The sequence below is a fragment of the Corvus cornix genome, unplaced genomic scaffold, assembly GCF_000738735.6.
Source record: "Corvus cornix cornix isolate S_Up_H32 unplaced genomic scaffold, ASM73873v5 scaffold16, whole genome shotgun sequence".
NCBI classification, from domain to species: domain Eukaryota; kingdom Metazoa; phylum Chordata; class Aves; order Passeriformes; family Corvidae; genus Corvus; species Corvus cornix.
This window is the reverse complement of record NW_024108684.1, coordinates 26,597-46,865: the sequence shown is the minus strand read 5'-3', so window position 1 is coordinate 46,865 and position 20,269 is coordinate 26,597. Positions and strand designations below refer to the sequence as shown.

Here is a 20,269-nt window from a genome sequence, read left to right as displayed (position 1 = left end):
ATTTAATTTATATGCGTATTTATTAATTCACTCCTAGTTTATTAGTTGAAGGGCACAGGCATGGGGACAGAGCTTGCAGTAACTCTTCGGGTGAAACCACCAACTCATCCTTTGCTGCTCATTCCGCCTCCCGATTATTCAGCGTTCCTGAATTCCCGACTCCAACACCCCCGCCCGTACGTGCAGCTATAAATACCTTTATTCAAACATACTTTTATTGTTCATCTCACTTCTCCTTTTACACAGGAAATCGTTTCTCTCACGGGTCGGGGCTGAGCCGCTGACCACAGACCCTCCTATTTTTAACTTTCCTTTTCTTCCAAGACCCCCCGCTGGACCACCAGCCTGTAAACTCCGGAGCCCTTCACGTGCAGAAGCCACCGGAACTCGCTGGCGTCGGTATCTAAATGATGCTTTTTTTGGAGGAAATAGGTCAAAAACTCATGCGCCGTTAATTCTGTGCGGGAGTTTTTTGAGGTTCCGGGTTTTCCGGTGCTCGGAACATTCAGACTGAAACCTGGGGGGCGGCTTCGTGCTCAAAACACCTTTCTTTTTTTTTTTTTTTTTTAATTAATCTGGGGCTAAGGTTGATTTATCGGGGGGTGAGGCGTTCGGAGAGTTGGGATGGATCAACATCCCCCTTTCCAAGTGGTTTCCCTCCTTGATTAACCGGGTGTAATCACCGTGAATTCTCGCCGGGCGTGGGCTCAAGAGGGAGCTGGAGGGTCGGGTTTAACAGACAAGGAGAGATTTGCTCAGTGCCAGAGGAAAAGAAAATCAGTAATCCAAGGTTTCCTGTGGGATTTTGCTCAACCGCTTCAAGGTGCAGGTAGATCCAGGGCTGGGAGCAACCTGCCTCCTTTTCGCACAGTTTCAGGGGAAAAAATACCTAAATAAAAAGTTTCTTAAAATCTAATTTTTTTTTTTTAATCCAAATTTAAAAATCCGATTTTTTTTTTTTTTAAATCAGAATGTTAAGAAATCCAAATTTTTAAAAATCCCTCACCGGGCTGTGGATCCCAGGAATCCCACCCGGAGCAGAGGTTTAGGACCAGCCGGGGGGCCGAACCAGGAGGATTTTGGCCGTCGCCTACCTCTCCATCCCCACCCCCCTGGGCTCCGCGTCCCCCCACCCGCGAGGGGCAGGAAGGCAACGCCTTCCCCCGTCCGGGAGAAAATGAAAGCGGCTGCTCCTGCATCCCCCGTGGCCCCATGGACGCGCCGAGCGCTCGGGACGCGCTCCCGGGGGAGGCCTCCTGCCCCATTTGCCTGGAATATTTCCGGGACCCCGTGTCCATCCACTGCGGCCACCACTTCTGCCGCTCGTGCATCGAGCGCTGCTGGGAATGGCCCACGGCGGGGTTCGCGTGCCCGCGGTGCCGGGACACGGCCCCGGAGCGGAGCCTCCGCCCGAGCCGGGAGCTGGCGCGGGTGCTGGAGATCGCTCGGCGGCTGAGCCGCGGGGAAGCCCTGGGAACTGGGGAGGAGGAGGAGGAAGGATGCCAGAAGCATCGGGAGCCCCTGGAGGTTTTCTGCAAGGAGGACGGGGCTCTACTGTGCGCGATCTGCCGCGAGTCCCGCGCGCACCGCTCCCACACCGTGCTCCCGGTGCCGGAGGTTGTCCGGGAATACCAGGTAAAGGCAGGGTTTCCCATCCAGGAGCCGGGCCAGGGCAGAAATGTCCCCACGGATTTGCCTCCCCTGTGCCCAGCCCGTTTCAAGGGGACAGGACACGCTCCGGTGCTTCTGCTCTCTCTGCTCTCCTCCGAGCCTGGAGGGATCCGGGTCTTCATCCTCTTCCCTGCTGCGGAATTGCAGCCTCCGTCCAGCTCCAGCGCTTAGCGGATACCTGCCAATCCCTAAATCAGCAGGAACGTGGACAATAAGAGCGGGAATGTTTTCCTGGACAGGGAGGAGAAATGGAACTCCGCACTCCAACCCCCTGCCCAGAGTGTGTTTTTGAAGTTGTCCCAATTTTCAGACAATTTTCCTCCCCTCAGGAACAAATCCAGGCTCAGCTGCAAACCCTGAAGGACGACAGAGACAAAATCCAGGAGTTCCGGGAGGCTGAAATGAGGAGGAACTGGGAGTATTTGGTAAATGCTTTAGAGCAGAAGGGTGGGGGAGTGGGTGTCTCCCGATGGATGTAGAGGGGCGAGGTCGTCCCTGGAGCTGGGGTTCCTCTCCAGGGAGGGGCTTTGACTCCCCCTTCCCACCCAGCTCCTTGTGTCCCATCCCGCAGGAGAAGACCGAAGTCGAGCGGCAGCGGATTCTCTCCCAGTTCCAGGGGCTGCACCTCTCCCTGGAGGAGCATTCCCGTCACCTCCTGGCTCGGCTGGGGGACCTGGAGAGGGACATCGGGAAGGTGCAGGAGGAAAACGTGACGAGCCTGACGAAGGAGATCTCCCGGCTGGATGCCCGCATCCAGGAGCTGGAGGAGAAGTGCCAGCAACCAGCCAGGACTTTCCTGCAGGTGACGAGGGATAACATGATGGAGCCACAGGGTCCAGCGGGGTTTGGAGCAACCCAGTCCCGTGGGATCACGGCAGGGGGTGGAACGTGGTGGTCTCTGGGGGTCCCTTCAACCCAAACCATTCTGCGGTGCAGCCGTGCCCTGCTCCAGACCCAAATCTGGTGCCTCAGCAGTTTTCCCGCTGGTTGGACCCGATGGGCCTAGAAAATCTCTTCCAGTGTGTTTCCATGATTCTGTGTGATTCCGTGACTCACCGAGTCCCATCTCCCTTCTCTCCCTTCCAGGACATCAATGGCACCTTGAGCAGGTAAGGACGGGGCTTCCTGAGCTCCTCCTCCCACCCCGGGCTGGGATTGGGGGTTGGATCCTGTGTTTGGCCTCATTTAGAGACCAAAGTATTTGGTTTTGTGGCCAAATCCCTGAGCAAAGGGCTCTGAGCCCGTCCCTAAAGGCTCCTCTGTGGGTGTGCACAGAGAATTCCTTGGACTCCCTCAGGGGTGGATTCTCAACCTCTTCCTTCCGTCCTTCTCCAGCCTTGTAAAGGAAAACCTCCAGCTGCCCCTGTCGCCTCTTCCAGAGCTGGAAAAGAAAATTCATCACTTCAGGGAGGAAAATACTCTCCTGGAGGAGACTCTGAGGAGCTTCCAAGGTATTGGGAGCAGGCTGGGAGATGAAGCGATGAATTTCATTGATTTTATTATATATATTAATTGCAGTTATTGTATCTATTATATATGTTTATGTTTATTACATGATTATTATATAATTATTACGTATACGTGCAATCATTATATTTCTTTACTTAGAGTATATGCTGTATTTTATTGCGATTATTTTTATTGCTTTTTTTTTTATTGCAATTATTTTTTGATTGCAAACCTGTTTTATCACAATTCCGGTCGTCATTCTCGGCGTGGCAGAACAGCCTCCCCACATTCCCGTTCCCACTGATCCTCGCATTTTATATCAATCCCTGTCTCCCTTTTTTCAGACATCCTGATGTTTGAGCTGCCAGAGAAAAGTAAGTCCTGGGATGCGGGATGAGGGGTGGGCCACGAGCTGGGTGGGAGATGCCGAACAAACGACGGGAAATGTGGGAAAAGCCCCGCGGGGAGCCGGGGAATCCTCACCGCGAGGATCATCCCCGCGGGACGAGGGGAGGCGGGATCCATGGAATCCCCTCTGGCGCAGTGACGGTGACGCTGGACCCCAGCACGGCTCACCCCCAGCTCCTCGTGGCGCCCGACGGGAGCAGCGTCAGCTGGGAAAGCGCCCAGGACCCTCCCGGGGACGGACCCGGCACCGACGCTCCCGCGGACGGACCCGGACCCGGCACCGACCCCTCCGTGCTGGGCCGCGAGGGCGTCACGGCCGGGAGGCGCTGCTGGGACGTGCAGGTGGCACCCGCGGGGTCCTGGGCCCTGGGGGTGGCCAGGGAGACCCCCGGGAGCGGGGGAGAGACCCCCGGGAGCGCCGAGTGGGAGCTCTGGTCCATGGGGCTCTGCCAGGGCGAGTTCTGGGCTCTCACCTCCCTGGAGCGCATCCCGCTGTTCCCGATCCGCGCGCCCAGGAGGGTGCGGGTGGCCCTGGACTACGAGAGGGGCCAGGTGGCTTTTTTTGATGCTGATAAGAGGAGTCTGATCTTCGCCTTCCCGGCGGCCTCCTTCAAGGGGCAGAGCGTCCACCCTTGGTTCCTGGTGTGGGGCGAGGGCTCCCGGATCACCTTGTGCCCCTGAGCTTCCCCAAACTGCACGGTTTATCACCCATTCCCAGCACCTCAGGGGACTTGTGTCTGCTGAAGTCTCTCTTTCCACCCTCAGCGACGCTGAGTATCCCTCGGGGTTGCTGTCCCGAGTTGTCACCCCCAAATCTGGTGGCTGAAAACGGAGCCACGTCTTTCCCACCCCATCCTGCACCATCCCAATCCCTCTCCTCTCCTCTCCTCTCCTCTCCTCTCCTCTCCTCTCCTCTCCTCTCCTCTCCTCTCCTCTCCTCTCCTCTCCTCTCCTCTCCTCTCCTCTCCTCTCCTCTCCTCTCCTCTCCTCTCCTCTCCTCTCCTCTCCTCTCCTCTCCTCTCCTCTCCTCTCCTCTCCTCTCCTCTCCTCTCCTCTCCTCTCCTCTCCTCTCCTCTCCTCTCCTCTCCTCTCCTCTCCTCTCCTCTCCTCTCCTCTCTTCTCACTTTGGATGAAGTAAAAAACATGTTTTAACTTCTTCTCTGTTTGGTGTTTGCTGCTCCTGGGTGCCAAGATCAAGATGGAATTTTAATTAAACCCTTTTCCTGGTGTTTGCACCCTGGAAGAGCCACAAGCCCCATGCAGGTGGCCCAGGGACTGTCCCTGTCCCTTCTCCCTGGAAGTACCACTGCCGGCAGTCGGGAAGGACACGGAGTGGGAAATCACATCCTTTTTTATTATTAATGATATAAATCATGGAACCCACAGAACTGGTCACCACGGGGACCTTTTCCAGGGAGACAACAGCTGCTTTAGGGCAATTCCACCCATTGGAGGTTGGGGAAAAGGCTAAAATATGTAATTTGCAGCCCTTGGTTTGGAGGTGACCAGCTCAGATGGGGTCATCTACAGCCAGTCAGGCAAGCCTTGGGAAATTTTGCCTTTCCATCCCAATTTCTCCCATTTTCCCACTGTTTCCCATTTCTCTGCCTCAGGGTCCCTTCTCCACAGCTTCTTCCCTCTCTTTGCCTTGTTTTTCCCAGGTTTCTCCCTTCTCCCGGCAGAGAAGGAAACACAAACTTGCCCCAGGGGCTGCTCCAGTTGCCCCCCGAGGCTGTGAAAAGTGGGGGACACTTTTCCCTCAAGGACACAGCCGGAGCCTGGACCTGGCCCCCACCACCCAGAGCCAGGGCCGGACCCTCTCCCCGGCGAAGGACACGCGGGAAAAGATGAACAGGAGCCCCCCGTCCTCGGCGTCAAAAAACGCCACAGTCCCCCCACCGCAGTCCAGGTGGATGCTGACCCTGCGGGGCAGCCACCTCAGGGCCACCAGGGTCACCTTGCGGGCGGTCAGGGCCCGGATCTGCCCCCCCCACTTCTCCAGGCCCCAGATCCCGCCCTGGGGGCCGAGGCTGAGCCGCCCCTTCCTCCGCACGGATTCCCGGGCCACCCCCACGGCCCAGTCGCCGCCGTCCCCGACATCCACATCCCAGCAGTGCCGCCCGGCCACGAAGCCCTGGTGGCCCAGCACGAAGGGCCAGTAGTCGAAGCGCTCTGGGTTGTCTGGGAGGTCGCAGTGTCCGGCTCCACGCCAAACGCTCTTCCCGTCCTCAGACAGGACGAGGTCGGGATGAGCCGTGTCAGGGTCCAGGGTCACGCTGGCTGTGGGGGGACAGAACCAGGGGTGGGGACCAGGCTTCGTTTGGCATCTGAGGGTCTCAGATCCCTTCTCTTGGATCACCTGGGAGAAGCATCAAGAAATCTCCCAGAACTGGGGAAAACCCTCCCAGGCCATGGTGTTCCTGGGATATCTGAGTTGGAAGAGCCACACAAGGGTCACTGAGTCCAACTCTCAGCCCTGCACGAGACAACCCCAAGAGTCACCCCATGATTTGATGGGAAGTGCTGTCCTTGAAGCAGAAAAAGCTGGGTTTTGCCCCAAAAAAATCGAAAGAAAAGCCACAGCAATGGTGGTGCAGGAATCCCTGTGGATTTGAGGCTAATAATAAGGGAGGGAAGAAGAGGAAGGGAAGAGGTGATGTGGGAGGAAAATGAGCAGAGTCTGCAGCAGCCGTGGGACAAGACCCGGCTGGCTGGGCTGAAATAAAAAAAACTAATGAAAAACCTCCTTGGGTCACCCTGATTTTCAAATTTTTTTTTTTTTTTTTTTTTTTTTTTTTTTTTTTTTGTACCAGGAAAAGCCCTTTGCCCTTCCTCTCCTCCATCTCCAGGTTCTCCCTGCAACATTTCTGGTCCCAGTTTATATCCGGGATGGGAGAAGGGCAGCTCAGCTCTTCCAGCTCTCCCAAATTATGACTTAAATCTATTTTTGTTCTCCTTCTGGGTACCTTGGAGCTTCCTCAGGGTTTCCTTCAGGGCACTGCTCCTCCACGAGAAGTGACAAACTCGCTCTTCTGGCCCCGGAGCCGTATCCAGGGGCAGCTGGAAAGTCACTTTCCCACACCTGGGATAAAAAAAATGAACCCAATAAAAAACGCCCTCACACTTCTCAGAACAACCACAGAGGCTTCAGGAGCCACAAGGAATGAAGGATGGTGTTGTTGGAATATTGGGTTTTAATTTCCCCCCTCCCTTGGAAGTCCAGGATATCAAAGGCCAAATTTCCCTGTCGGATTAATCTCTTTTTCTTTGTTTCTAAATCTTATTTTATGAGGAAAGAAGGAATTTTTGGGAAGGACTTGGCTGGAGAGATGAGCCAAGATTTTAAATTAGAGCCAACATGGAGGTGATTTTGAGATCAAATCTCTGTGGATTAGTGCATCCCAAAAGTGATGAAGGACCAAAAATTCTCCTCCCTGGAGCCAAGGATTTGCCTCAAGCGGCACCGGCAAGTTCCCTCCTCCATTTCCTCTTGGGAAAACTCATGGAAAAGCTTTTCAGGGAGGCCACAAACCTGCTGATGGAACTTTTCGCATCCTGGGGGAAGAGAGAAAGGAAAGACAGCTCAGCGTGAGATCCCTCAAATCACAGCAAAGGGAATTATTCGGAAACATAGGGAACCACCAGCCTTCCCACAGGGATTTAATCCCCTTTTCCCCATCTTTCCAGGCTCAAACCTCCCTCTCCCCATCCCCTTGGGGCTTTCAGCTCTCCAGGGGGAACAGGAGCAAGCGGGAACCAGGAGAACCCCAATTATTAACGCAGTGATCTTCCCTCTGATTTTCCCTCAAAACAGGAGAATTCCCTCACCAGCTGCTGATTCTTCTCTTCCTGCCGCTGTGCCGGAGTGTCCAGGTGGGAAATCTCCGCGGGTTTTTTTGCCTGCCTCTTCTCCAGCTCATTTTTCAGGTCTTCCAGCTGTGGGAGCGAGAGGAGCTCAGGTTCCCCCCGGAACCTGCGGCCCCAAATCCAAGCGGGGTTTTTAATTGACAAAGGAAAAGTGGGGTGGGAAATACCCCGAGGAACTCATGGAAAGGCATTTCCCACGGGACAACACCTCTGGATTCAAATCCTGACTCATTTTCCTTGAATTCCTGGGGAAATCTCTGTCGGGGACTGGAGGGGATGGGGAGGGGGAGGTTGGGGTGCGAGGGGGTGTGGGGAAAATTCAAACCTGATGCAACCAAGAAACTCCATCCATGATTGGATTCTTCTCCATCAATTTACTGGGAAGTTTGGGAATATCGCAGCTCCCTGCCCAAATTTGGCCAAATTCTGCCCAAATCCGCTGCGGTAACAGCGTCTTTCCTCCCAAAGGAATGTTCCCGAGCTCGGTGTGTCCCTAAATGTTCCCGAAGGTCAGCAGGTGGCACCTACCAGGTCCTCCAGTTTCCCGCACTCCAGGGCAGCTGTCCTTCCTCGGAGTCCTCCTCTCCTCGCTCAGGAAGCCGAATCCCCGCTGGAATTGTTCCCAAGGGATCTAAACCGCGCTCGGTTTATCCCTTTGACGGTCCTTCCTTTCCCTGTTCCTTCCCCGTCCCGGGTGAATCCGTGGCACGACTGGGCTGAGCCTGCGCGTCAGGTCTCCCCCCACCTCTCCTGTTTTTTCCTCATCAGAATTCAAGGATTTTATCCCTGGAGCTGCCGCCCCGGGGAGCTGCCACCCTGCTCCTTTTGCACTAAAACCATCCACCTCCCCGAAAAACCCTGGAGACACTGGATGTCCAGGTTCCCAGGTGGGCGAGGAACTCCCAGGGCTTGGAGGGACCACGGATGGGGAAAAACCAAGGAAAAATGGGGGGAAAAGCCCAACCAGAACCCTGAGGGCATTGGCAGAGAGACACAAATTGGGGTCCGGGACACCCTGTCACCTCCATCCCTGTGGCCAAGTCCTGGCTCTGAGCTCACCGGGAAACTCCTCCAGGGAATTTTTCACCCTCTGCTCCTCCATTAAGCTCCGTGGGTAAATTCGTGTTTATTTTAATGGAATTTTTAGTGGCAGGATCTCTGCCACCCAGCGCAGGGGCGCAAAGCCCGGGCAGGATTGGAGAGGCAAATCTCAATTCCAGTACAAGTTTCCCATCGAGAAGAGCCGTGGAGGAGTCGCTGGCTGTGCGAACGGCAGAACTGGGAGCAAACACCCCAAAAACGCTTCCAGGGAAGTTTCGGCAGAAGGGAAGGGAGTGGATCCCGGTGAGACACCGGCAGAGCCTCGGGCTCGGCTCCTTCGTCTTGGAATAGGGAATCAGGTGGGGGAAGAAGTCGGCAGAGCCTGGAAAACCAGCCGGGGTGGGAACTGCTTTGCATCGCCCCGGAGAGAAGGGACGCCCTGGGTGGAGATCAGAGACAGGGAGGGATCCTGAGGAGTCAGGGCAGAGGGATCCTCGCCCCGAAGGATGCAGAGCATTCCCGGGACACGGCGTTTGTGCCGTGGGTTCCCAGGAAGTGCCTCCGGGAGGATCCCGGTGGGACCGGGGGTGGTCCCCGGTGGGACCCGTGGGGATGGGGAAGGGGGTCCGTCACGGGGTCTCCACTCATCCCGTGCCTGTTATTCCGAGCCCAGCGTCACTCCCGGTTCCTCTTCTCGGTTCCGAAATTAATAACGGGGCTGTTTCGGTGCCGCCGCTTCCTCTTTTGGGTTTCCTCGGAAGAAAGTCGCGCGTTTTTGAGGAAATCGATGTCGGTGAAAGCGGCAAGAGGTGTCAGAGGTCCTGTCCTGCCTCTGCCCTTCCCGGCTCTACGGACTGAGGAGCAGCCAGTTGGCACCACCCACCCTGGAATTGATCCCACCTCGTCCCTCCCAAAGGCCAGCACGGGGGGACAGCCTTTTTTTGGGAGCAATAATGTGGAAAATTGGATTTCAGGAGGGTTTTTGTCCCTCCACGGTCTGTGTGAAAGGCTGGGGAGGGGAAGCTCAGCGAGGTGTCCCCATCCCGTGCGGATTTTCCTAACTTATCACCCAGAGGCTCAGAAATCCAAATGAACACAATTCCTGGAGGGGCAGGGAGGGGAGGGTGCAAGCCAAAATGTTCTTTTATTGGAAAGAAGCGTCAGGAATGTGGACAGAGGTGGGGAGCAGCCCCCAGACCGAGGGGTAAAGGGTCCAAGACACACTCTGGACAAAAAGCACTTTGGGAAGAGAGAAACCCGGGAGGATTCATCCCGCCAAGGGCACAACAAGGTAAAACCCCACACACTGAAACGGGCTCTCCACCCTCAAGGCTCCTCCTGGCGCGGCCACTCCGCCACGGGCCGCTCCCTGGGCCATCCCAGAGCTCCCGACGGACACAGGAGCGGCGAATTCCCGCGGCATCACTCGGGACACAGCCGACAGCCGCCTCAGGGACAGATCCGCAGCGAGAACCCGAACCCCACCCAGTCCAGAGGGGACATGAACCGCCCGGCCACCCCCCGGTCCTCGCAGCGGGGGCTCCGCGTCACCTCCAGCAGCCGCGCCCCCATCCCCATCTTGAACCAGGGCAGGACCCTCTCCCCGTTGAAGGCGGCCCGGGTGTATTCCAGGATGGGAATGTCGTCGCCGGCGCTGAAAAAAGCCACCCGACGCCCCTCGTAGTCCAGGGAAACGCGGAGCCGCCGGGGCGGGGGGTGCAGGCGGAGGTTGGCGCGGGGGGAGGTCAGGGAATGGAACGCTTCCAGCGCCCACACCCCCTCCTTGGGGGTGAGGCTCAGGGGGCCCCTCCTGCGCGCGGACTCCCGGACCACGCCCAGCGCCCAGACCCCGCCCTGCCCCACCTCCACCTCCCAAAAATGCCGCCCCGAGGCGAAGCCCCCCCGCGCCAACACGCAGGGCTCGAAGTCGAAGCGCTCGGGTGGTCCGGAACGTCCCTCGGCACCAGCTGCCCCCGCACTTCTTTTCCGTCCTCGGAGAGCTGCAGGTTGGGATGAGCCGTGGATGGGTCCAGGGTGACGTTGGCTGCGGGATAAGGGAGCTTTAGAGGGGAGTCGGGGACGATGGAGATGCTCCTGTCCCTCCTAGCACCTGGACCGGCCCCGTTCTCCCACTTCCTGCGGCTCTGGAGGGTCACGGGTGGGTGGGGGGGGCCAGGGAAAGGGAAGCAGAAGTGCTCTTTCTGGGATCTTTGGGACGTATCTCAGGCCCTGGACACAGCAGGAGCATCAACATCAGGACCCCCACTCTTCCCGCAGCGGGAGTGGCACTGGTTTTCCCATGGGAACCTTTCCCACAAGCCCAAATGCCCCATTTCCTCCCACCGACTCACCCGGCTCCTGCAGCTGGAACATGAGGCTGTCTGAGAAGAGAGATGTCACAGACTCAGGGTCGGACAATACCTTCATCCCATGGGATGGACCCCCTGGCCAAGCAAAAATCATCCCCAAGGATTTGTCCACATGGATTTATCCCCTCTCTATCCTCTCCCTGGATTTGCACCCACGTGGGATTAGATTCTCCCACCGGTGACCCCTAATCCACTTTTCAGGTGAGGCCTGGCAGAAGAAACTCCTTTGCTGGGCTGATTTTTCCCTTCTCTCCACTTCCCGACTGTTTTTGCCCCAGGAAAACCCTCAGGGAAAACCTCAGGGTCCTTCCCTGGGTGAACAGTTCCTGGATATCCCACACAAGGACCTCCCCATTCCTCGTGGATCTCACACACAAAGACTCCATTGCTCCCAGATATCCCACAAAATAACCCCATTTCTCCCACATATCCCACACAAGGACCCCGTTTCTCCCAGATCTCACTTCCAGGGACACCATTCCTTCTGGATTCCACACCAGGCCCCCTGCCCCCTCCGAATCCCGCTCAGCACCTTGGCATCTCCTCAAGGTGCCCCTCACCAGGATGTTCCTCTGGACAAAATCCTCGAGGCTCCTCTCCAGGTCAGAGGAAATCTCGGCCGGGGGGTGGAACTTCATCCTCTCGCAGCTGCAAAGAGGCCAAAAAAGGGGCAAACCCCCCCAACCTGATGGTTCATTTTATTCTCATTAAATATCCCCGGGGCCGTTACGGGATGGGCTGAGGCTGTTTATCCGCAGAGCAAATCCAACCCCCTTTTCCCTGCCCTTCCTGGGCAGTTTCCTTCCCCCAGACCCAAATTCCTGAGCCCGAAGCAGCGCAGTGGGAAGTTGAGCTGCTGGAGGGAAATCTTGACCTCGGGATTCACCTGGATGGCCCCAGAGGTGCAAGAAGGGAGAAGGAGCTGCATTACCTGTCCAGGAGCTGTCGGATGTCCTAAAGGTGGGAAGAGAGAGGAGATGGTTGGAGAGGAGGAACAAGTTGTGTTCCTTCAAATCATGGGATCAAAGAATTCTAGCCTGGTTTGGCTTGGAGGGACTTTAAAAACCATCCTAATCCACACCCAATCCGCTTCCCAGAGGTGTCCAAGCCCTGTCCCACCTGGGACATTCCCAGGGCTGTGGCAGTGACACCAGGGGAGCTCCCGTGGGGATAATTTGGGCTCCTGGGTCTTGGATTTTGCTTTTTCCCCCTTTTCCCCCCCCAGTCCAAGCACTCTGGGCTCTCACCTGCAGGAAGTGGCTCGGGGGCTGCTGGAATTTCCCCTCCATCTCCCAGATGAGGGTGTCCAGCTGGGATAACTCCTCCGAAACCTTGGCCAGAGCCTCGTCCTGGGCTCGGCCGATGGCCCTGTCCAGGTCCCCGAGCTGGACCAGGAGGAGACGCTCCTGCTCCTCCAGGAACCGCCGCAATTCCTGGAATTCCCACACCATCCGCTGCCCCTCACTCCTGGTTTTGTCCTGCCGGGAGCGGCGGTGAGGGCAGGGGATGGGAAAAGGGCCGAGATCCCTCCCTTCCCCTCCCAGCTCTGCGTTATCTCCCCAGCGCAGCCTCTGGTGAACCCCGGCAGATAAACATGGAGCCCAACGCTCCGTGAGCCAAGTCCAGGAGATTTGGCCTCAAAACACTACTGGGGTAGAGGGAGAGATCCAAAACTGGCCCCCCCCTCGGGATCCAAATAGGTCCCCGACCCCCCAACCCTCCCAGCTTCTCTCGGGGGCTCCCACCAGGTGCAAACTCCTCCGGCCGCTGGATTTTTGGCTTTCCAGGTATTTTTCTCTCTCCTCCTTCAGAGCCTGGAGGCAGCTTTGGATCTGCTCCTGCAGGGAAATAAAAGGTGAGCTCGGAGGGGCTGAAAAAACTCTATTTTCCCACTAAAATTTCCTCTGTCCCTCGTCTGAGATGGGAGAGGCTTTGCCAGCGAGGAGCTGAGCCCGAGCCAACCCTGCGTCCAGGGAGGGCTGGGAGCCCCAGATAAGAGAGATTTCCCCCCAAAACACCACTCCTTGCCTCCGGAAATTTGGGTTCTGGGATAAAGATCTCCGTCTTTAACCCCAGGTGGATTTATTTAGCGGGTGCTTATATCTACAAGAACTGGTGTTGGTTTATAACTTCCTATGTTTATATAAGCTTTTCAAAAAGTCTTTTTGGAGGGGAAGAGAGAAGGAGCAGAAAAAGGGGGAGGAAAGTGATTTCTAAGTGTTTATAACTAAACAAAAGTAATTTCTATTTATTTGAAATGAAAGAAACAGCGAAGATGCCCTTGAGAGCGGATTAAAAACACCCCAAAAAAAAGCATTTTGAGGAGTTTTCACACACTTTGGCTACTGAAATCACCACCAAGGAATTTAAACCTGGCGATCCCCGCTCCCCACGAGAGTTCCAGAGCATTTTTCCCCCAGAAAGCCGCTCTCCACGGGCTGTGCGGGTGTTACCTTGTACTCCTGGGCGGCTTCCTCGGCGGGCACGACGCGGTGGAGCCAATGGGCGCGGGAGCGGCTGCACACGAGGCACAGCAGGGCCCGCTCCTCCCGGCAGAAGAGCTGCAGCGGCTCCCGGTGCCGCCTGCAGAGGGTCCCCGGGACCCCCGGGAGCAGCCCCCGGGCAATGTCAGCGACGTGTCCCAGCTCCCGGCTGGGCCGCAGGCCCCGCTCCGGGGCCACGTTCCGGCAGCGCGGGCAGCAGAACGAGCCCCGGGAGCTCTCCCAGCAGCGCTCGATGCAGCCCCGGCAGAAGTTGTGGCCGCACGGGACGGACACAGGGTCCTGGAAGAGCTCGAGGCACACGGGACACGAGGCCTCGGCGCGGAGCTGCTCGGCCAGGCTGGGCTCCGCCATGGAGGAGGAGGAGGAGGAGGAGGATGTGCTTCCTCCGCCTTGGATGTCGGGTGGTTGGGAGTTGCTGCCTGGGAGGGATGGAGAGGAGCGGGTAAAGGGAGAGGAGGGGGTGCTTCCTCCTCTCCTCCTCCTCCTCTTTGTTTCCTCCTCTCCTCCTCACCTCTTCCTCCTCACCACATCCTCATGCTCCTCCTATCCTCTTCTTCCTCCTTGATTTTTCCTTCTTGCTTCCTCCTCCTCCTCCTCCTTGCTTCCTTCTCACCTCCTCCTCTTCCTCCGTCTCACCCCTCCTTTTTTCTTCTTCCTCTTTTTCCTCTTCTTCTTCTTTCCTCCTCTCTTCTTCCCTTCTCTTCTTCTTCCTCCTCCTCCTCCTCGGTGCCTCTGAAGGAGCAGATGTGGGGGAGCTGATAAGGCCGGAGCCAGGGCAGGGCTGGAGCAGCGACGGCGGAGAAATCACGTGAAATTGGGGTGGGAAAACTGAAATAGAGGGGGAAATGAGATGCGGGGGGAGGACTGGGATTAAAATATGTACCGGGAAAGTGATGGAGGAAAGGTTGGTTGGGGAAGGTATCGAGGGAAGAAGGGTTGAGATTAAACATATATATGAAGAAAAATGACGGAAGAAGGGCTGAGATGTGCTGAAAGTGTCAGAATGAGGGGGAAAAGGGAGGGAGAGGAGGGAAAAGAGAAAAAGAGGTGTTTCTGCCCGGTTTCGAACCGGGGACCTTTCGCGTGTGAGGCGAACGTGATAACCACTACACTACAGAAACGCCGTGCTACGCTCCTCGCCCCGCCGCGCTACGGCCGCGGCCCGCGCGCCGCTCCCGCGCCCCGCGGGGTCACCGGGGTCCCGCGGCCGAGGGAGGAGCTGGGGAGAACCGCAGAAAAGAGACATTTCGGGTAAAAAAAAGTACGTGCGAGGGCCCAGCGTGGGACTTGAACCGGTGGACCTGGGGTTCGAGTGCCCCGAGCTGCCGCTGAGCTGCGGCGGGAGCCCTGCAATGCCCCGCCTCCGGCCCCGCCCCACTCCAGTCCTCCAAGAGCAACGAGTTGCGTGGGTAGACAGACCCCAGAGAGGCCGTGGAGGGGTGACACCGCCCCCGTTGCGCGGCGACTGGAGCCATGTCCGGTCACGTTGCACAGAAGGGGCGGTGCCCGCACCGGAAGGCGGAAGTGCCGCGGCGCTTCCCGTCTGTGGCGGAGCCGCTGCCGGGCGAGCGCGGCCGGGGGGACCCGGCGGGCACCGGGCGGGACCCGGCGGGCACCGAGCGGCTCCTCCGGCACCGGCCGCGAGGGCTCGGGGGAGCACCGGCGCGGGCGGCGCGGGTAGCGGCGAGGCCCGGTGAGGCCTAGAGGGGCCCAGCCCGGCGGGGAGGGCCCGGGCCGGGGTGGACAGCGGCGGGCTTGAAGCCTCCGTCGGGGCCTCGCCGGGCTTTGGGATCTGTGCCCGGGCGGGGGAGACCGGAGCGGGGCAGGGGAGGGGGCGCCGCGGGAGCCCCGGGGTGGCGGGGGGCGGCTGAGCTGGGCCGGGGGCACCGCGGGGCCGGGCAGGAGCCGCGGGGGGGGCGCGGGAGCCCCGGAGGAGGAGGCGGAGGAGGAAGAGCGGCAGCAGGAGGGTCTCGCCCCCCGCCATGGCGGCCCCCGCGGCGCTGGGCGGCCCCGGCTCCCGGCCGGACCCGGTGGAAACGCTGCAGGAGGAGGCGATTTGCGCCATTTGCCTCGACTACTTCGCCGACCCGGTGTCCATCGGCTGCGGCCACAACTTCTGCCGCGGCTGCATCTCCCGGCTCTGGGCCCGCGGCGGCCCCGAGCCCCCCCGGGCGGCTCTGAGGGCGGCTCCGAGCTGGAGGAGGACGAGGACGAGGACGAGCTGGAGGAAGACGAGCTGGATGTGGAGCAGGAGGAGGAGGAGGATGAGGCCGGTGTGGACGAGGAGGAAGATGACGACATGTGGGAGGAGGAGGAGGAGGAGGAAGCCGAGCTCTGGGAAGACCCCGCGGAGGACGAGGAGGAGGAGGAAGAGGAAGAAGCCACCGCGTGGGCAGGGGGCGCGCAGGGGGGGCTTTACTTCGGGGACGAGGACTTTGATGAGGACGTGATGGAGGAGGACGTGGAGGAGGAGGAGGAAGCGGAGGAAGAGGAGGAGGACGAGGAGGAGCAGCCGCCGCCCCCCGCGCCCCCCCGGCGCCCCCCGGTTTTCACGTGCCCCCAGTGCCGCAAGACGTTCCTGCAGCGCAGCTTCCGCCCCAACCTGCAGCTCGCCAACATGGTCCAGATCATCCGGCAGCTGCACCCGCGGCCCCAGCGCCCCGCGGGGCCTGGGCCCGGCCCGGCGGCGGCGCCCGGGGGCCCCCCCGAGCTGTGCGAGAAGCACCAAGAGCCGCTGAAGCTTTTCTGCGAGGTGGACGAGGCGGCGATCTGCGTGGTGTGCCGGGAGGCCCGCGGGCACAAACACCACAGCGTGGTGCCCCTGGACGAGGTGGTGCAGGACTGCAAGGTGGGGGCGGCTCAGGGGGAGTTCGGGAGTTTTTGTGGGTTGGGGACACGGGGGATCCACGGGGGACGCGGAGGGTTCCAGGGGCAGCACTGGAAGGGTCTGGCCGGACCAGTTTGGTGATGGGAGGGGGGAAAAAGAGGGATTTGGGATATGGGACACTCTGGACACCCGAGTTTGGGAGGGGAAGGGCCAATTCCACCTTTTTTGGGAGGAAAACCAGCGAAAACACTCCAGGAGGCAGGAAAAGGGGGTGGGTTGGGGATGGATGAGGTGTCTGGGGGTCTGTTCCCAGCCTGGATGTGGCATTGGGGAGGGAAAGAAGACTAGGCGGATTTGTGAGACCAGGATTCCCCGGATCTGGGGTGCCTGAGCTCTTTCTCCTTCCCTCAGAACAAGCTCCAGAGCCACCTGGAGCCGCTCCGGAAGCAGCTGGATGCGGTGCTGAAGCAGAAATCCAGCGAGGAGGAGAAAATCTCAGTGCTGAGGGTGAGAACCGGCTGATCCCGAGGCCTTTTCCCCATTTTCTCACTTCCCAACTTTTACTCCACCAAAAACAATCAGTCCCAGGATGCTAAAATCCTGTTTTCTCGGCCTGAGGGATGGCTGAGGGGGGAGGTGGAGGATAAAAAAACTCCGTCAACTCCGATTTGATGGAATAAAGCTCCAACTAAATGCTAATTTACTGGAATTCCATCCCCATGCTCCCTTTCCCTTTGATACTTTAAAAACCTGCTTTATCCAGGACAGAATTCCCTGGTAGCCACCCTATTCCTAACCAAAACTCCTTAAAAACCTCCTCTTTTTCCTCACTTTCTTTAACCCACCCCCTTCCCTGGTCCCTGCGGCGTTCCGCGGCCGTGCTCGCGGCGTTCCCCGCGCAGATCCCGCGGTTCTTCCCGGCAGGAGCAGATGCAGGTGGAGATGCAGGAGCTGGAGGCGGATTTTGAGGTGCTGCACCGGTTCCTGGCGGGGGAGCAGGTGCTGCTGCTGCGGCAGCTGCAGGAGCGCCATGAGGCGCTGCTGGCGCGGCAGCGCCGGAACCTGGGAGCGCTGGAGGAGCGGAGCTCGGCCCTGCGCCGCCTCATCGCCGACGCCGAGGCCGCCGGCAGGCAGGACGGGCTGCAGCTGCTCAAGGTGGGGGGAAAACTGGGATTGGGGGGATGGGATGGGCTCCAGCAGCTCCAGGTCACTGGAGCTTCGTCCACCCCGTTCTTCGGGGGAAAAGGGATCCCTGGGATTGGGGTTTTTTATTCCCTCCCCGTGGGCTCCAGCTTCTCGAGGTCTTCAAAGGCTCTTCCCCACTGGAATCCCATGGGACCAGTCCAAGTCCTCATTAACTTTTTCCTATTTTTTTTATCCCCGTTTTGCACCCGGCGGCTCCTCCCAGGACATCAAAGGCACCTTCATCAGGTCAGTCATTCCCAGAGCCTCCTCAGGGTTTTCGGGAAAACCCACCCCAGGAGCTTCTCCAGGATGGGTCAGGCTAGTGGGAATTCCTGGCAGGGACAGATGGGATTTTGGGGGTGATTTGGGATATCTGGGGGAGGAGGAAGGCTGGGAAGACACCTTGGAGCAGCTGAATTGCAATTTCCCCCTTTTTTTTCTCCCATTCCAGGTGTGAGAACATCAAATTCCAGGAACCCGAGATGGTGCCGGTGGATGTGGGGAAGAAGTTCCGGAATTGTTTCCTGCAGGATGTGGTGATGAGAAAGATGGAAAAGGTCTTCAGCAAAGTGCCCCAAGGTGGGGGTGGGGGAAAGGGAGAAAATTTGGGATTAAAGAAGTGAAAACTGGGGGGTTAAAGGAGTTGGAATTGAGGGTTGAAGGGGTAAAAATTAGTCATTTAAAGGAGTGAAAATTCTGGGGTTAGAGGGGTGGTGGGGTTAAAAGGCTGGAAACTGGGGGCTGAAGGGGTTGGAAATTGGAGGCTAAAGGGGTGAAAATTTGAAAGGTGAAGGAGTGGAAATTTGGGGTTAAAGGGATGGGAATTGGAAGTTGAAGAGGTGAGAATTGGGATTAAAAGGTGGAAAATTGGGGGTTGAAGGAGTGGAAATTTGGTGTTAAAGGGCTGGAAATCGTTGCTCCAACCCCCCACGTGCCACAACTCCCCCCCCCCCCAAACCCTTCAAACCCCCCTTCTCCAGACCCAACCCCTCAGAACCCCTCCCCTAAGCCCCCTCCCAACCCCCGCAGCCGATGTGACCCTGGACCCCTCCACGGCCCACCCGCGGCTCAGCCTGTCCCTGGACCGGCGCAGCGTCCGATTGTCCGAGCGGCGCCAGGAGCCCGCGGGCAGCGCCCGGCGCTCGGACGGCGACCTGTGCGTGCTGGGAGCGCCCGGCTTCAGCGCCGGCCGCCACTACTGGGAGGTGGAGGTGGGCGGCCGGCGCGGCTGGGCCGTGGGGGCTGCCCGCGAGACCACCCGGCACCGGCACAAGGGCGCGTCCGGCGGCTCCTCCCCGGCGCCCAAGCGGGAGATCTGGGCCGTGGGCACCAGCGGCAAGAAGTACCAGGCACTGACGGCCACAGAGCAGACGGCGCTGGCGCCCGGGGAGCAGCCGCGGCGCTTCGGGGTCTACCTGGACTACGAGCGGGGCCAGCTGTGCTTCTACAACGCCGAGAGCATGAGCCACATCCACACCTTCCACATCTGCTGCCGCGAGCGCGTCTTCCCCTTCTTCCGCATCCTGGCCAAGGGCACCCGCATCAAGATCTGCACCTGACGGGCCCGGCTGCCCCCACGGGGTGCAGGCGAAGGGGGGCTGCACTCAGCTTCTCGCACCTGCTTCGCTCATGAGGTTCCTCCTCCTCCCCCTCCCACTGCTGCTGCTCCACCTGCGCCAGGATCCGGCGCTGCCGCCAGCGGAGCTGGGTCAGCTCGGGATGGGGAGGCCCCTTGGGAGTGGGGTTGGGGTGGGGATGGGGCAGGATCCACCTTGGAACTGAGGTTGGGTTGGGATGGGGCAGGATCGGCCCCTTTGGAGCCAGTTTTGGGTTGAATGGGGCAGGATCGGCCCCTTTGGAGCCAGTTTTGGGTTGAATGGGGCAGAACCCGCCCCTTTGCAGGTGATTTTGGTTTGGAATTGGGGTGGATTCCCCTTGGATCTGGTTCCCAGTTCAGTTCCTGGTGCTGGGAGCTGCTTCCTCCCTCTCCCAGCCATGTTCCAGTTGAATTTTGGGCCCTTCCCGGACCCCCGGGAGTTTTTCTGCGTTTGGGGCCAAATCCTCTGAGATTTCAAGCTCCCTCCTTTCCCAAAATCCGCATTTCTCAGTGCCTGGATTTTTTGGGATTCACCTGAGCCCTGCCAGCCCCAATGTTCCTGTTCTTCCCCTGCTGTTCTCCTGCTCCTCCCCTCCCTTTCCCTGCCATTTTTGGGGGAAAATCCCGTATTTTCCTCTCCCCTCTGGCACTTTACGGGGCCGGGAGGAGCCGCTTCCCCCCCGCAGCTCTGGAGCTCCCCGAGTTGGGGATATTTATTTTTCCCCCTTTTTATTTCCAGCCGGATCCTGTCCCACTCGGGAGCTCCCCCTGTCCTCCCCCTCACGTTTCCCTGGATTTTGGTGGATTTGGGAATTTCCTGTTGGCGTTACAGAGCTCGTTCGGGATATTTTTGGCTAAAATGAGAATTAAATGGAGATTTAGTTTTATGAAATGTCAATAATAAAGAATAAAGAAGTTGTATCCAAGGCTCCAAGTCATTGGATCCTGGGAAGAGCTATTTCCAGGATGAGTTTGGGGTAAATTACCCCAAAATCGGGGTCAGGGCCCCCCCCAACATCACCAAAACCAAGTGTGGGTCCAATCCCAGCTCCTTATTCCTCGTTCATTAATTAGGAACGACCTGGAGCTGCGTGTCCAGGTCCCAGCTCGCCCTTCTCTTCCGGAGTAACATCCAACAGCCAGGAGAAGGCCCCAAAAACACCCCAAACTGGTAAAAAATGGCACTTTGGGCCAAATTGGAGCTGCTGTGTGGCGTATTCCTCACTAACAAATATTCCAGAAATCCCCACAGCCTGGTGAGGTTTCTCATGTCTTACATTTAGCTGGTTCGGGGTTTTTTTTTGAATTCAGGGTTTTTGCAGCACAGGAGGGTGAGGAACACCCCGAATTC

The 20,269-nt window shown here is 58.4% G+C and overlaps 2 protein-coding genes and 1 non-coding gene across 3 annotated transcripts; 1 reads left to right on the top strand and 2 right to left on the bottom strand.

Moving 5' to 3' along the window:
- The first annotated feature begins 1,028 nt into the window (after positions 1 to 1,028).
- On the top strand, positions 1,029 to 19,839 carry LOC120412141. The gene is made up of 21 exons (XM_039572480.1): positions 1,029 to 1,635; positions 2,001 to 2,096; positions 2,243 to 2,473; positions 2,758 to 2,780; positions 3,007 to 3,122; positions 3,465 to 3,494; positions 3,665 to 4,204; positions 5,293 to 5,480; positions 5,531 to 5,798; positions 9,768 to 10,116; positions 10,237 to 10,379; positions 12,031 to 12,298; positions 13,226 to 13,751; positions 14,804 to 15,002; positions 15,121 to 16,157; positions 16,548 to 16,643; positions 17,061 to 17,291; positions 17,545 to 17,567; positions 17,773 to 17,900; positions 18,351 to 19,029; positions 19,658 to 19,839. Exons 1-20 carry the CDS (start codon positions 1,213 to 1,215, stop codon positions 18,878 to 18,880), a joined length of 5,445 nt encoding a protein of 1,814 aa, XP_039428414.1. The 5' UTR covers positions 1,029 to 1,212; the 3' UTR covers positions 18,881 to 19,029; positions 19,658 to 19,839.
- LOC120412146 (E3 ubiquitin-protein ligase TRIM11-like) lies at positions 9,791 to 13,805 on the bottom strand. Its single transcript, XM_039572492.1, is given in 8 exon segments — positions 9,791 to 10,379; positions 10,382 to 10,480; positions 10,788 to 10,817; positions 11,338 to 11,453; positions 11,737 to 11,759; positions 12,053 to 12,283; positions 12,551 to 12,643; positions 13,259 to 13,805. Coding segments are annotated over 8 exon segments (1,488 nt in total). The 5' UTR covers positions 13,661 to 13,805; the 3' UTR covers positions 9,791 to 9,885.
- On the bottom strand, positions 14,358 to 14,430 carry TRNAV-CAC. The gene has a single exon. It is a non-coding gene; the product is annotated as a tRNA-Val (tRNA).
- Positions 19,840 to 20,269: the final 430 nt, after the last annotated feature.

Coding starts and splice junctions, on each gene's coding strand:
- LOC120412141 (XM_039572480.1), top strand. CDS start 1,213: ATGGACGCGCCGAGCGCTCGGGACGCGCTCCCGGGGGAGGCCTCCTGC. Junction 16,158..16,547: donor AGGTGGTGCAGGACTGCAAG/GTGGGGGCGGCT, acceptor TCCTTCCCTCAG/AACAAGCTCCAGAGCCACCT. Junction 17,901..18,350: donor CTTCAGCAAAGTGCCCCAAG/GTGGGGGTGGGG, acceptor CAACCCCCGCAG/CCGATGTGACCCTGGACCCC.